The sequence below is a fragment of the Orbicella franksi genome, chromosome 9, assembly GCF_964199315.1.
Source record: "Orbicella franksi chromosome 9, jaOrbFran1.1, whole genome shotgun sequence".
Taxonomy (NCBI): Eukaryota; Metazoa; Cnidaria; class Anthozoa; order Scleractinia; family Merulinidae; genus Orbicella; species Orbicella franksi.
This window is the reverse complement of record NC_138153.1, coordinates 49,801-64,886: the sequence shown is the minus strand read 5'-3', so window position 1 is coordinate 64,886 and position 15,086 is coordinate 49,801. Positions and strand designations below refer to the sequence as shown.

The window sequence follows — 15,086 nt, the reverse complement described above, 5'->3', positions numbered from 1 at the left end:
GTCCTTTAAAAGTTTATATCCCAAAATCCCCTGATGAGTGGGCAACCACGAAACAGGCTTGTAGAGATGAACTTGTAGTTTATTTGTGTCTTTCCTCCCACATTGTATACTTCGCTCTACTCTGATGTATTGAGCACTTTTCTACGAAAATCAAATTTTACACACACACACACACACACATATATATATATTTTGGGTTTTCAATGCAGGTCGCAACGAAACATAAGTATGGCTTCGTTTTTAGAGGAAATATGTCCTGATGCAACGACTGGAGAGATTGAGGCAGCGCTATCCGCATCTGGAGGCGATGCAAACCAGGCAGCACATGCTTTACTGGGTAACTTAATCAGATTTTCCAATAGCTTGCAAGTACTAGCAAAGCCACACGCTATCAAATTAATTTTACGTGTCCATCATAATCCAGGGATACATGTTTTTGCTGACTTTTCGTCAACAAATTCGCAAGGAGATTTTATATTCTGTTGGATTCCGATTTTAGTGTTGAAAGAACAAACGAAAAGCAACGCACCATAACACGTTTTCAGCGTATTCGATAAACTTTAAATGGTTATTCAATCGTTAATTAAAACTTACAATAAAATTAAAATAACCCGGCTAAAATTGTTTCACATAACCCCATACCCACCGGATGAATTTCTCTCTACGTATACAAGCCAGCTGGTCAGCAAGTATGACTGATCTGAAATGCCTCCTAAATTATGTATTTCAGGTGCACAGCAGGATGAAGAGGATGACTGCCATCCCGTGAAAATTACTGACTCCAGAAACGAAGACGCGCAACCGGTAGATGCCATGGACGCCCTTCAACGTTTCAGGGACGAAGTTACAGAGGAGAATAATCCGCGGCAGCTGTTTTCGGTCTCGCGCATGGAGGGCGTCGAGGAACTTAAACGCGATATTTTAGTGAATTACAAATCAAAAAAATCGAATCTGAAGGCACGACCAAGGGTGAGGTTCGAGGGGGAGGAGGGTGCCGGAAGTGGACCCGTGCGGGAATTCCTTCTCGGTGCCATGAAAATTGCAGACGAAGGGATCGCCAACACGTTCAAGCCCATAATGTTCTTCGAAGGCGACAAAGATCACAGACTGCCTGTACATGACCAGTCGCTGAGACTGACAGGGGCATTCAAGGCGATCGGTCGCATCATAGGGCACTGTGCCCTACACGGTGGTCCAGCTTTGCATGGTCTTTCACCTGCCATCAAATATTATTTGGCAAGCCCCTCTGCAGATATGTGCGAAAATCCCCCGCCTATATCTGTCGAAGACATCCCAGACACAGATCTTAGGCATTTAATAAGTGAGGTTAGTCTGACATTAAATCAACTCAAATAATCTACCAACTCTTTTCCTCCACCCACTCCCCCCCCCCATCTCTATCGCTCCCCCCTTTCTCCTAAAAAGCCAGTCCAATAATTTTGAATAAAAGCAAATTTACCGCCGTAGCGAATTTGGAAAGCTTATTTTTACTTGGTACCTACCTACTCCTCTGTGTTTAGGCCCAACTCACAAACCGTTAACAATAATCTTAACCAAGTAAATAGCTTTGTTCTTTTATTAAACCACCATTCAATTGGTCTCCCCTGTGTTTTACATTCAGATTGATTCCTTGGGAAGAGATAACCATCCGGGAAGCGAGCTCCGAGAGAACATCCAACCGTACTTAAACGAAGCTGGCCTTGACATCGATAAACTGAAGGAGGCGCCTAGATTGATAACCCAAGGACTCATGCTGTACAATGTCATCCTTAAACGTAAGCTTGAGTTGGATGACATTGCCAAAGGTAAGAAATGACAATACCGATGACCACTACCAAGGAACATTCAAACATTTTAACGCAACCTTTTCTTTTCCTTCACTAGGAATGGAGGAGGTTGGTTTACAAACCGCCCTGGCTAAGTGGCCTTGCCTCGTGGATGTCATCTTTGCTTGTGAAAAAGATAGAACATTAACAGGAGACGAGTTTACAGGAAAAATTACTTTTGAAGAAAGAGATGCTTCAAACAATACCAAGGCTGCTGAATTCTTTATCAGATACATCGAGTTCATGGAATTAAGAAAAGAAGGTATTTCGCGGTTAATGTTACAGGGGTGAATAAACACACAATCAACCACAGAACCAAATGGGCACATGTAGAACAACTAACTGCTTTCAAGAAAACAGGGTCAATTCTTAGTCTGAAAAGCAATTTAAAATAGCGTCCAACAAATGACCCTTTTCCTTTTCCCACCAGGAATTCATTGTAATGACTTGTAACAGTGTCTTTGAAAACTATGTTCTGAACAAACTTTCTTTGCATTAAAAAAGGAGTTTTGGTATTGATATGTTTCAGATGGCGCTGACCTCGTTGACCTATGTAGCTTCTGGACAGGCAGTAACATCCTGCCAGCAAGATACACCGACCTGTTGGTAAAATTCGACGATAGCATCGACCTCCCAATAGCGGAAACGTGTTTCCTCAGTCTTACAATCCCGACAAAATACCAGTCTTTCGAAGATTTTCAGAAATTCTTCGACATCGCCATCAAATATGGAGCACAAGGATTTAGTTTCACATGACACAAATTGCACAAGTCAGTTTACAAGCTTCCATGTATGGAAGTCAAACAGGCTTATAATTCACCCTTAAGCTACTTGATGAAAGAATTAATTTCCTAACAAATTTTCCCTGCTTTCCACATGTGATTCTGTTTAATGCAAAATACTATGAATGTTAGCTGTTGTAGAATGGCCAACTAAGGAAGGTCTAAATGGTTCTTTAATTAATTCAGTAACAGGCAAAACCTGTGTTAGTAGAAAAAAAATGCAGATTGAAGTTTTCAAATCTGTTTTCTGTTTATCACAAAATTATCGAGTTGTGTTAACAATACCAATACCACTAAGAGCCCTTAATTAAGTGTGGGTTAAATTGTTTGCAACAAGTTGGGGAGGGGGGTAATAAGGAAAAGGACAATAGGGTCATTTATACAAGAAAAATAAGCTGTGGCTTATGTTATCCATGGCTCATGTAAGACTTGAACTGGTTAAAATGTACCGTTTACACAGTTAGTTCGCATCTTATGTAAGCAGTGGCTTGTGTAATCTGCGGCTTTTTTTCCTTGTATAAATAGCCCTAATTGTTATAAGTCACTACTTGGTATTAAGAGCTATAAGTATTGAGTTTGACAAGTGACTGAAACTTATATTCCAAACTGAACGTTATGGAATAGTTTCCTTTCATAAAATACACATATTTGCAAATTTTGAAAGATTTATGTAATTACTGGGGTTTGTACAGTATATTGATGTCATATCAAAACTGGAGTGTCAGTTCATCTGCAGTTAATAGTTATGTTACAGTTATTTGTAGGCTTTTGAATCAATCAATTCCCAACTTGAGTCATGCAGCCTAATTTGATAGTTGAGGTTTTATAAAAAAGGACTTATTTTAGGTCAGTACTTGTCCATTAAACACAGAAAGGATTTGCCATTTGGGATTTGCAATTAGAGAATTGACTGATCTTTGTAGTACTTAACAATTTTATTAAAGTAGCATTGTTCCTGTTGTTTACAATGGCATTTGCAATAAGCTTCTTCAGCATGTTGGCCTGTCATTTGCCTTGACTGATTGCATTTAACAAGCTACACTGAGCCTTGTATTGTTTTTTAAATTAGTACTGTATTACTGATGTTTACCAGAAACATTAGGTTTACATGATAATATTAATTTCAACCATGTTTTAGGTTTATCATTAAAAACGACTTATTATGGAGAAATACCTATGTTGTTACGTGGAATGCTGAGGATTCAACATCTCATACACATGTGTAACAGCACGCACAAATAACTCAATAACATCATTAACTGATGCATTATGAGGGGGATAAAATAAGGACAAAGATTGCAGTCTTTCAGGATCAATAGGGCATCTAGTTTCTGGAACCTCTACACTTTCAGGAGATGGAGCTGGTATGGGTCCATCCCAGTCAATTCCATAGTTTGAGAAGTCGTTCTGCGAACAAAAAGGCTACAGTTATTTATGTCGTTGTTTACATATAAAACCCACAACTCGATTATTTCTGATTTATGGGGGTTCTCTAAAATTTTCACCAGTCATTAAAAACCAAGCCCAATAATGTCTTATGACATGTTTACATTATGATATTAAAAGTAAGATAAGAAATGGAATTGAAAACAAACAAACAAACAAACCAGCAAAATGTTCACCTGAAAAACCTCTCTATCAATTGTTGATCCACTCCCCCAGATACCATGGAGTCCCCTTATCCATAACTGCATTGGAGTGGAGTTCCGCTCAGACCTCAAAGGATGATGAATCCATGCATTTTTCCAGTTTGTCAAATGCTTGTTAATGACTGGTAAAAATGTGTAGTGCAGGCACCACAAATGAATTTCATCATTTGGATTTAGCATCCCAGACCTCTCCAACTCATAAAACAAATTGTAAAACAATGTTGAGCATCCATCAGAAACGTCTCTCCAAAGCCTCTCTATCCGTTGATTGTGTGTGCTTTTACCTACAATTTATGAAAGTAATCAATGGCAAGCACAATTAAGACAAAGTTTCATATTATCAATTCCTTTCATCAATTTATTACCCGTTATCATACTTCCTCTTCCGGAGCCCCTTTGTGGATGTGTAAGCATGTACCATGATATATCCACATTCTCTCCACCCTTGTCTGAGCGTACTCGTGATGGTAAACCATATTCATTAACTGCATCAAGAAACAGGTTAAGGACAGTGGTTGCCTTGTTGTTGCCTGATGCATGGAGATAGACTGGTATTCTGGAATATCCATCGATGCCTCCGTGGATGACTATTCTCCATCTAGAAATAACATTAGGTATGCAAGGCAGCGAAAAGGTGGAAAATCGGAACTTAATACTCCTAAGTGAAGTCACGTTTTTACTATTATTATGATTATTATTTTTGCATTACCCATTGACTTGCACTTTTGAAATCAGCAGAGTACACCTTTGAAGGACATAACTAATTCTTAATTCCATATTTACCTTATAAGTTTATGGTTGCCATCAATATGCCAAAGAGCCAATGGAGAGTGGACATTGTATCGTCTTCTTCTTACTGCGTCTCTCCATCGCTGCATCACTCCAATAGAATCTGTCCTCAATAATGACTGTCTGATCCGTTCTCTTTGCACCCGATGTCCTTTACTGTGTAGTAAGCCTTTCGCCATCCTAATGCCAATATTAGGATGAGACTGTTGTGCAGATCTCAACAAGTTTTCTAGTTCTTCATCACTCAGGTTACTAAACGTACCTGAAGTAAACAAGGTTTCCTTGGATTTATTGAAATTCAAACTGTTGTTAAACTAAACACGCATTACCTCTGTTACTGACGTTGTAACTGATAAATTATTTACCCACCCCATCCCCACGGCCTTCAATTCTACATAAGCTTACACCTTGTTTATAAGTAAAGTAAGTCAGTGAACTTTATTTATTCACATATCGCAGATGAGCTAAGGCTGGTTTAAATGCAGATTTGAGGTTAAAAATTACAAAAAGAGAAAATAACTTAAAATTTAAAATATGCAAATGAGAATTAAAATTATATGAAAAATAGAAGGATGAAATCTTTGGCATTAACGATCAACAGCAACAGAAAAGGACTTCGTGGTAACAGTACTAATTCCAACCTAGTAAACTTTCAAAATATAGGTACATATCACAAAAAATAAAGAGAAAACCTTTTACATGTAAGCTTAAAAGCTCTCACCAGAAACACTCAAGCCAAACGCTGACATTCTCCTTTCGACAGTCCTCTGTCCTACACCCAACAAAACGCCGATTTCCGACACTTTGAAACCCTGGTCCAAGAGAAATGATAATTGCTCTTGGGGTATTTGAAACGAAGGTCGTCCTCGAACCCCAGTACGACGCAGCTGTCCCTGATAACCATGACGAGCTTGGGTGCTGTGATTTGCTTCAATGGCCACAATAGTCTCGTACAGACCACTCATTACGTTCACAATGTCATCAGGAACATCGAGATTAACCAGCATCCTAGTTATATAATCCAATCTTAACACTATCGACCCGATTTCGCAAGAATCTTCCAATCTTTCGATCCTCACAACCAGGTCATTTATGGCTTGCACAACACTGCAGAAATCCGCCATTTTGACCTACCAGATCCAGGTCCTTGTGGACGTGACGTAACCTTTTGACATTTGACACTTTTTGGCGGAAATTGTACGCCGTTCGCAAAGCTGAAGTCAACATTTCGCAGAGACTGTACATTTTAGAAAGCTCGACTTACGAAGCTGAATGAAAGAAAGCCCGTGGTCGGAATGAAATATTCAAACTTGAATCCTTAATAAAAGGTTAACTTCGATTGAACAATAAGCTTAGAAGTTCCTTGTAATAAAAATATCAAACCATTTCGACAGGATAATTTCGAAATTGGTAAAATTGGATGTTGATTGCTTAAGTTGGATGTTGATTGCTGAAGTTGGATGTTGAGTGGTAAAGTTTCATGTTGAGTGTTAAAGTTGGATGTTGAGTTCTAAAGTTGGATGTTGAGTGTTAAAGTTGGATATTGATTGCTATAAAGTTGAATGTTGAGTGCTAAAGTTACATATTGATTCTTAAAGTTGGATGTTGAGTGCCCTAAAATTGGATGTTGAGGCCTAAAGTTGGATGTTGATGGCTAACGTTGGATGTTGAGTGCTAAAGTTGAATGTTGAGAGCTATAAAGTTGGATGTTGAGTGATATAAAGTTGGATGTTGAGGGCTAAAGTTAGATGTCGAGTGCTAAAGTTGATTTTTGGCGGGGATGGAACACCATAAGACCGGCGTGCGCGCATCGTGATTTTGACAAACTTCGCGTCGATATTCCGGAACTTGGGGGATATTTTCCAGTCCCAGGGACTCTAAACTAACTCTTGATGGCCTTGGTTTGCAGTGAAATGGAGACAGCAAAACTTTTTCAACGCTCACCTTCAAGCTTCTGGGCCGAAATATAGCCCACTTTACTTTAATACTGAAAAAGTAGCCGAGACCGCCTTACGTGCATCGTGATTTTGACAAACTTCCGGTGGATTTCGCGGAACTTGGGGGATATTTTCCAGTCCCTTGGACGCTAAACTAGGTGCCGATGGCCTTGTTTTGCAGTGAAATTGACACAGGAAAGCTTTTTGAACGCTCACTTTCGAGCTTGTGGGCCGAAATATAGCCACACTTCACTTTAAGACTCAAACAGTAGCCGAGACCACGTTTCGCGCATCGTGATTTTGATCAATTTCGGCTCGATTTCCCGGAACTTGCGAAATATTTTGCAGTCCCGGGGACTCTAAACTAACTCGTGCTGGTCTTGGTTTGCAGTGAAACGGAAACAGAAAAAGTTTTTGAACGCATACTTTCGAGCTTCTGGACCGAAATAGAACCCCACTTCACTTGAAGACTGAAAGAGTAGCCGAGACCGCCTTACGTGCATCGTGATTTTGAGCAACTTCGGCTCGATTTGCCGGAACTAAGGGGATATATTCCAGTTTTGAGGACTCTAAACTAATTCCTGATGGCCTTGGTTTGCAGTAAAATAGACCCAGCAAAACTTTTTGAACGCTCAATGTCGAGCTTCTGGGCCAAAATATAGCTCCCCATTACTTTAACACTGAAAGAGTAGCCGAGACCGCCTTACGTGCACTGTGATTTTGACAAGCTTCGGGTTGATTTCCCGGAACTTGGGGGATATTTTTCAGTCCCGGGGACTCTCAACTAACTCCTGCTTGTCTTGGTTTGCAGTGAAATGGACACAGCAAAACTTTTTGAACGCTCACTTTCGGGCTTCTCGCCCGAAATATAGCCTCACTTCACTCTAAGACTGAAAGAGTAGCCGACACTACCTTACGCAAATCGTGATCTTGACGAACTTCGGCTCGATTTGCCGGAAGCTGGGGGATATTTTCCAGTCCCGGGGACTCTAAACTAGCTCGTGATGGCTTTGGTTTGCAGTCAAATAAACACAAGGAAGCTTTTTTAACGCTCACTTTCAAGCTCCTGGGCAGGAATAAAGCCTCACTTCACTTTAAGACTGAAACAGTAAGCGAGACCGCCTAACGCGCACCGTGATTTTGACCAACTTCGGCTAAACTTCCCTGAACTTGGTGGGAAATTTTCCAGTCCCGAAGACTCTTAAGTAACCCCTGATGGCCTTCGTTTGCATTGAAATGGATACAGGAAAACTTTTTGAAGCTCACTTTTGAGCTTCTGGGCCGAAATATAGCCCCACTTCACTTTAAGACTGAAAGACTAGCCAAGACCGTCTTGCGCGCGTCGTGATTTTGACCAACGTCTTCTCGATTTTCCGGAACTTGGGAAATATATTGCAGTCCCAGGGACTCTAAACTAACTCCTGATGGCCTTGGTTTGCAGTGAAATCTACACAGCAAATTTTCTGCAGCGCTCACTTTGCAGCTTCTGGGCCGAAATAGAGCCCCACTTCACTTTAAGACTGAAAGAGTAGCCGAGGCCGCCCTAGGCACATCGTGATTTTGACCAACTTCGGCTTGAGTTGCCAGAACTTAAAAGATATTTTCCAGTCCCGGGGACTCTAAACTAACTCATGATGGCCTTGGTTTTCAGTGAAATGGCGAGAGCAAAACTTTTTGAACGCTCACTTTCGAGCTTCTGGACCGAAATATAGCCCTACTTCACTTTCAGACTCAAAGAGTAGCCGAGACGGCCTTACGCGAATCGTTATTTTGACCAACGTCGTCTCGATTTCGCGGATTTTGGAGGATATTTTCCAGTTCCGGGGACTGTAAACTACTTCCTGAGGGCCTTGCTTTGCAGTGAAATGGGCACAGCATAACTTTTTGAACGCTCACTTTCGAGCTTCTGGGCCAAAATATACAGCCACGTCACTTTAAGACTAAAAGAGTAGCCGAGACTGCTTTACGCGCATCGTGATTTTCACAAACTTCGGCTCGATATCCCGGAACTTGGGGGATATTTTGATGTCCCGGAGACTGTAAACTATCTCCTGATGTGGCTTGGTTTGCGGTGAAATGGACACAGCAAAACTTTTTGAACTTTCACTTTCGAGCTTCTGGGCCGAAATATAGCCCCAGTTCACTTTAAGAATGAAAGAATAGCCGAGACCGCCTTACGCGCATCGTGATTTTGACCAACTTTGGCTCGATTTCCCAGGAAATGGGGAATATTTTCCGGTACCGGGGACTCTAAAGTAAGTCCTGCTTGCTTTGGTTTTCGTTGAAATGGAGAGACCAAAACTTTTTCAACGCTCCCCTTCGGGCTTCTGAGCCGAAATATAGCCCCACTTCACTTTAAGACTGAAAGACTAGCCAAGACCGTCTTGCGCGCATCGTGATTTTGAGCAACGTCTTCTCGATTTTCCGGAACTTGGGAAATATATTGCAGTCCCGGGGACTCTAAACTAACTCCTGATGGCCTTGGTTTGCAGTGAAATGGACACAGCAAATGTTTTGCAGCGCTCACTTTGGAGCTTCTGGCCCGAAATAGAGCCCCACTTCACTTTAAGACTGAAAGAGTAGCCGAGGCCGCCTTAGGCGCATCGTGATTTTGACCAACTTCGGCTTGAGTTGCCAGAACTTAAAAGATATTTTCCAGAGCCGGGGACTCTAAACTAACTCACGATGGCCTTGGTTTTCAGCGAAATTGCGAGAGCAAAACTTTTTGAACGCTCACTTTTGAGCTTCTGGACTGAAATATAGCCCTACTTCACATTCAGACTCAAAGAGTAGCCGAGACTGCCTTACGCGAATCGTTATTTTGACCAACGTCGTCTCGATTTCGCGGATTTTGGAGGATATTTTCCAGTTCCGGGGACTGTAAACTACTTCCTGAGGGCCTTGCTTTGCAGTGAAATGGGCACAGCATAACTTTTTGAACGCTCACTTTCAAGCTTCTGGGCCAAAATATACAGCCACGTCACTTTAAGACTAAAAGAGTAGCCGAGACTGCTTTACGCGCATCGTGATTTTCACAAACTTCGGCTCGATTTCCCGGAACTTGGGGGATATTTTGATGTCCCGGAGACTGTAAACTATCTCCTGATGTGGCTTGGTTCGCGGTGAAATGCACACAGCAAAACTTTTTGAACTTTCACTTTCGAGCTTCTGGGCCGAAATATAGTTCGAGTTCAGAATAAAGTAAAGAATAGCCGAGACCGCCTTACGCGAATAGTGATTTTGACCAACTTTGGCTCGATTTCCCAGGAAATGGGGAATATTTTCCGGTACCGGGGACTCTAAAGTAAGTCCTGCTTGCTTTGGTTTTCGTTGAAATGGAGAGACCAAAACTTTTTCAACGCTCCCCTTCGGGCTTTTGAGCCGAAATATAGCCCCACTTCAGTTTAAGACTGAAAGAGTAGCCGAGACCGTCTTACGCGCATCGTGATTTTCACCAACTTCGGCTGGATTTCCCGAAACTTCGGGGATATATTCAAGTTCCAAGGACTCTAAACTAACCCCTGATGGCCTTGGTCTGCCGTGAAATGGACACAGCAAATTTTTTTGAACGCTTACTTTCGAAATTCTGGGCCGAAATATAGCCCCACTTCACTTTAAGACTGAAATAGTAGCCGAGACCACCTTAGACGCATCGTGATTTTGACCAACTTCGGCTTGAGTTGCCAGAACTTAAGGGATATTTTTTAGTCCTGCGGACTCTAAACTAACTCATGATGGCCTTGGTTTTCAGTTAAATTGAGAGAGCAAAACTTTTTGAACGCTCACTTTCGAGCTTCTGGGCCGAAATATACAGCCACGTCACTTTAAGACTAAAAGAGTAGCCGAGACTGCACTACGCGCATCGTGATGTTGACAAACTTCGGCTCGATTTCCAGGGACTTGGGGGATATTTTGATGTCCCGGAGACTGTAAACAATCTGCTGATGTGGCTTGGTTTGCGGTGAAATGGACACAGCAAAACGTTTTGAACTTTCACTTTCGAGCTTCTTGGCCGAAATACAGCCCCATTTTACTTTAAGACTGAAAGAGTAGGCGAGACCGTCTTGAGCGAATCGTGATTTTGAGCAATTTCGCGTTTATTTCCCGAAACTTGGGGGATATATTCCAGTCAAAAGGACTCTACACTAACTCCTGATGGGCTTGGTTTTCAGTGAATTGGACAAAGGAAAGCTTTTTGAACACTCTCTTTGTAGCTTCTGGGCCGAAATAGAATCCCACTTCACTTTCAGACTGAAATAGTAGCCGAGACCGCCTCACGCGCATCGTGAGTTAGACCAAATTCAGCTCGATTTCACGCAACTTTTGGGATATTTTCCAGTCCGAGGGACTCTAAACTAACTCCGGATGGCCTTGGTTAGCACTGAAATACGCACAGCATAAATTTTTGAGCGCCCACTTTGGAGCTTCTGGGCCGAAATATAGCCCCACTTCACTTTAAGACTGAAAGAGTAGCCGAGATCGCCTTACGCGCATCATGATTTTGACCATTTTCGGATAGATTTCTCGGAACTTGGGGGATATTTTCCAGTCCCGGGGACTGTAAACTAACTCCTGATCGCCTTGCTTTGCATTGAAATGGACACAGCAAAACTTTTTCAACGCTCACTTTCGAGCTTGTGGGCCGAAATATAGCCACATTTTACTTTAAGACTGAAACAGTAGCCGAGACCGCATTTCGCGCATCGTGATTTTGTTCAACTTCGGCTCGCTTTCCCGGAACCTGGGGAATATTTTCCAGGCCCGGGGACCCTAAACTAAGTCCTGATGGCCTTGTTTTGAAGAGAAATGCACACAGCAAAACTTTTTGAACGCTCGCTTTCTAGCTTGTGCGCCGAAATATAGGCACACTTGACTTTAAGACTGAAACAGTAGCCGAGACCACGTTACGCGCATCATGAATTTGACCAACTTCGGCTGGATTTCCCGGGACTTAGGGGATATGTTCCAGTCCTGGGGACTCTAAACTAACTCCTGATGGCCTTGGTTTGCATTGAAATGGACACAGCACAATTTTTTAAACGCACACTTTCGAGATTCTGGGCCGAAATATAGCCCCACTTCACTTAAGACTGAAAGACTACCAGAGACCGCCTTGCTCGCATCGTGCGTTTGACAAACTTCCGGTCGATATTCCGGAACTTGAGGGATATTTTCCAGTCCCAGGAACTCTAAACTAACTCCTCATGGCCTTGGTTTGCAGTGAAATGGACAGAGCAAAACTTTTTGAACGCTTACCTTCGAGCTTCCCGGCCGAAATAAAGCCCCACTTTACTTTAAGACTTAAAGAGTAACCGAGACCACCTTACGCGCATTGTGATTTTGACAAACTTCGGGTGGATCTCCTGGAACTTGGGGAACATTTTCCAGTCCCTTGGACGCTAAACTAAGTCCTGATGGCCTTGTTTTGCAGTCAAATGGACACAGCAAAACTTTTTGAACGCTCACTTTCGAGCTTGTGGGCCGAAATATAGCCACACTTTACTTTAAGACTGAAACAGTAGCCGAGACCGCATTTCGCGCATCGTGATTTTGATCAACTTGGGCTCGCTTTCCCGGAACTTGGGGAATATTTTCCAGTCCCAGGGACCCTAAACTAACTTTTCATAGCTTTGGTTTGCAGTGAAATGCACACAGCAAAACTTTTTGAACGCTCACTTTCGAGCTTCTGAACAGAAATATAGCCCCACTTCACTTTAAGACTGAAAGGGTAGCCGAGACCGCTTTGGGAGCATCGTGATTTTGACCAACTTCAGCTCGATTTACCGGAACTTGGGGAATATTTTCCAGTCCCAGGGACGCTAAACTAACTCGCGATGGCCTTGTGTTTCACTCAAAGAACACAGCAAACTTTTTGAAGGCTCACTTTCGGGCTTCTGGGCCGAAATATAGCCCCACTTCACTTTAAGACTGAAAGAGTAGCCGATACCGCATTTCGCGCATCGTAATTTTCATCAACTTCGGCGCCATTTCCTGGAACTTGGAGAATATTTTCCAGTTCCGGGGACTCTAAACTAACTCCTGATGGCGTTGGTTTGCAGTGAAATGGACAAAGCAAAACTTTTTAAACGCTCACTTTCGGGCTTCTCGCCCGAAATATAGCCTCACTTCACTCTAAGACTGAAAGAGTAGCCGACACTACCTTACGCAAATCGTGATTTTGACCAACTTCGGCTCGATTTGCCGGAAGGTGGGGGATATTTTCCAGTCCCGGGGACTCTAAACTAGCTCGTGATGGCTTTGGTTTGCAATCAAATAAACACACGGAAACTTTTTGAACGCTCACTTTCAAGCTCCTGGGCAGGAATAAAGCCTCACTTCACTTTAAGACTGAAACAGTAAGCGAGACCGCCTAACGCGCACCGTGATTTTGACCAACTTCGGCTAAACTTCCCTGAACTCGGGGGGAAATTTTCCAGTCCCGAAGACTCTTAAGTAACCCCTGATGGCCTTCGTTTGCATTGAAATGGATACAGCAAAACTTTTTGAAGCTCACTTTTGAGCTTCTGGGCCGAAATATAGCCCCACTTCACTTGAAGACTGAAAGACTAGCCAAGACCGTCTTGCGCGCATCGTGATTTTGAGCAACGTCTTCTCGATTTTCCGGAACTTGGGAAATATATTGCAGTCCCAGGGACTCTAAACTAACTCCTGATAGCCTTGGTTTGCAGTGAAATGAACACAGCAAATTTTCTGCAGCCCTCACTTTGGAGCTTCTGGGCCGAAGTATAGCCCCACTTCACTTTAAGATTGAAAGAGTAGCCGAGGCCGCCTTAGGCGCATCGTGATTTTGACCAACTTCGGCTTGAGTTGCCAGAACTTAAAAGATATTTTCCACTCCCGGGGACTTTAAACTAACTCATGATGGCCTTGGTTTTCAGTGAAATTGAGAGAGCAAAACGTTTTGAACGCTCACTTTCGAGCTTCTGGACCGAAATACAGCCCTACTTCACTTTCAGACTCAAAGAGTAGCCGAGACCGCCTTACGCGAATCGTTATTTTGACCAACTTCGTCTCGATTTCGCGGATTTTGGAGGATATTTTCCAGTTCCGGGGACTGTAAACTACTTCCTGAGGGCCTTGCTTTGCAGTGAAATGGGCACAGCATAACTTTTTGAACGCTCACTTTCGAGCTTCTGGGCCAAAATATACAGCCACGTCACTTTAAGACTAAAAGAGTAGCCGAGACTGCTTTACGCGCATCGTGATTTTGACAAACTTCGGCTCGATTTCCCGGAAATTGGGGGATATTTTGATGTCCCGGAGACTGTAAACTATCTCCTGATGTGGCTTGGTTTCCGGTGAAATGGACACAGCAAAACTTTTTGAACTTTCACTTTCGAGCTTCTGGGCGAAATATAGCCCGAGTTTACTTTAAGAATGAAAAAATTGCCGAGACCGCCTTACGCGCATCGTGATTTTGACCAACTTTGGCTCGATTTCCCAGGAAATGGGGAATATTTTCCGGTACCAGGGACTCTAAAGTAACTCCTGATTGCCTTGGTTTGCGTTGAAATGGAGAGACCAAAACTTTTTTAACGTTCCCCTTCGGGCTTCTGAGCCGAAATATAGCCCTACTTCAGTTTAAGACTGAAAGAGTAGCCGAGACCGTCTTACGCGCATCGTGATTTTCACCAACTTCGGCTGGATTTCCCGAAACTTCGGGGATATATTCAAGTTCCAAGGACTCTAAACTAACCCCTGATGGCCTTGGTCTGCAGTGAAATGGACACAGCAAATTTTTTTGAACGCTTACTTTCGAAATTCTGGGCCGAAATATAGCCCCAATTCACTTTAAGACTGAAATAGTAGCCGAGACCACCTTAGACGCATCGTGATTTTGACCAACTTCGGCTTGAGTTGCCAGAACTTAAGAGATATTTTTTAGTCCCGCGGACTCTAAACTAACTCATGATAGCATTGGTTTTCAGTTAAATTGAGAGAGCAAAACTTTTTGAACGCTCACTTTCGAGCTTCTGGGCCGAAATATACAGCCACGTCACTTTAAGACTAAAAGAGTAGCCGAGACTGCTTTACGCGCATCGTGATTTTGAAAACCTTCGGCTCGATTTCCAGGGACTTGGG

The 15,086-nt window shown here is 42.7% G+C and overlaps 1 protein-coding gene and 1 pseudogene across 1 annotated transcript; both read right to left on the bottom strand.

The window, feature by feature from the left end:
- Positions 1–3,788: 3,788 nt before the first annotated feature.
- Positions 3,789–4,691, bottom strand: LOC145496749 (uncharacterized). The gene is made up of 2 exons (XM_081476487.1): positions 4,231–4,691; positions 3,789–4,015 (listed from the first exon to the last, which is right to left on the bottom strand). The coding sequence occupies exons 1-2, from the start codon at positions 4,435–4,437 to the stop codon at positions 3,791–3,793; spliced, it is 432 nt and encodes a 143-aa protein (XP_081332613.1). The 5' UTR covers positions 4,438–4,691; the 3' UTR covers positions 3,789–3,790.
- A 201-nt stretch (positions 4,692–4,892) lies between these two features.
- LOC145496449 (uncharacterized) lies at positions 4,893–6,426 on the bottom strand (annotated as a pseudogene).
- Positions 6,427–15,086: the final 8,660 nt, after the last annotated feature.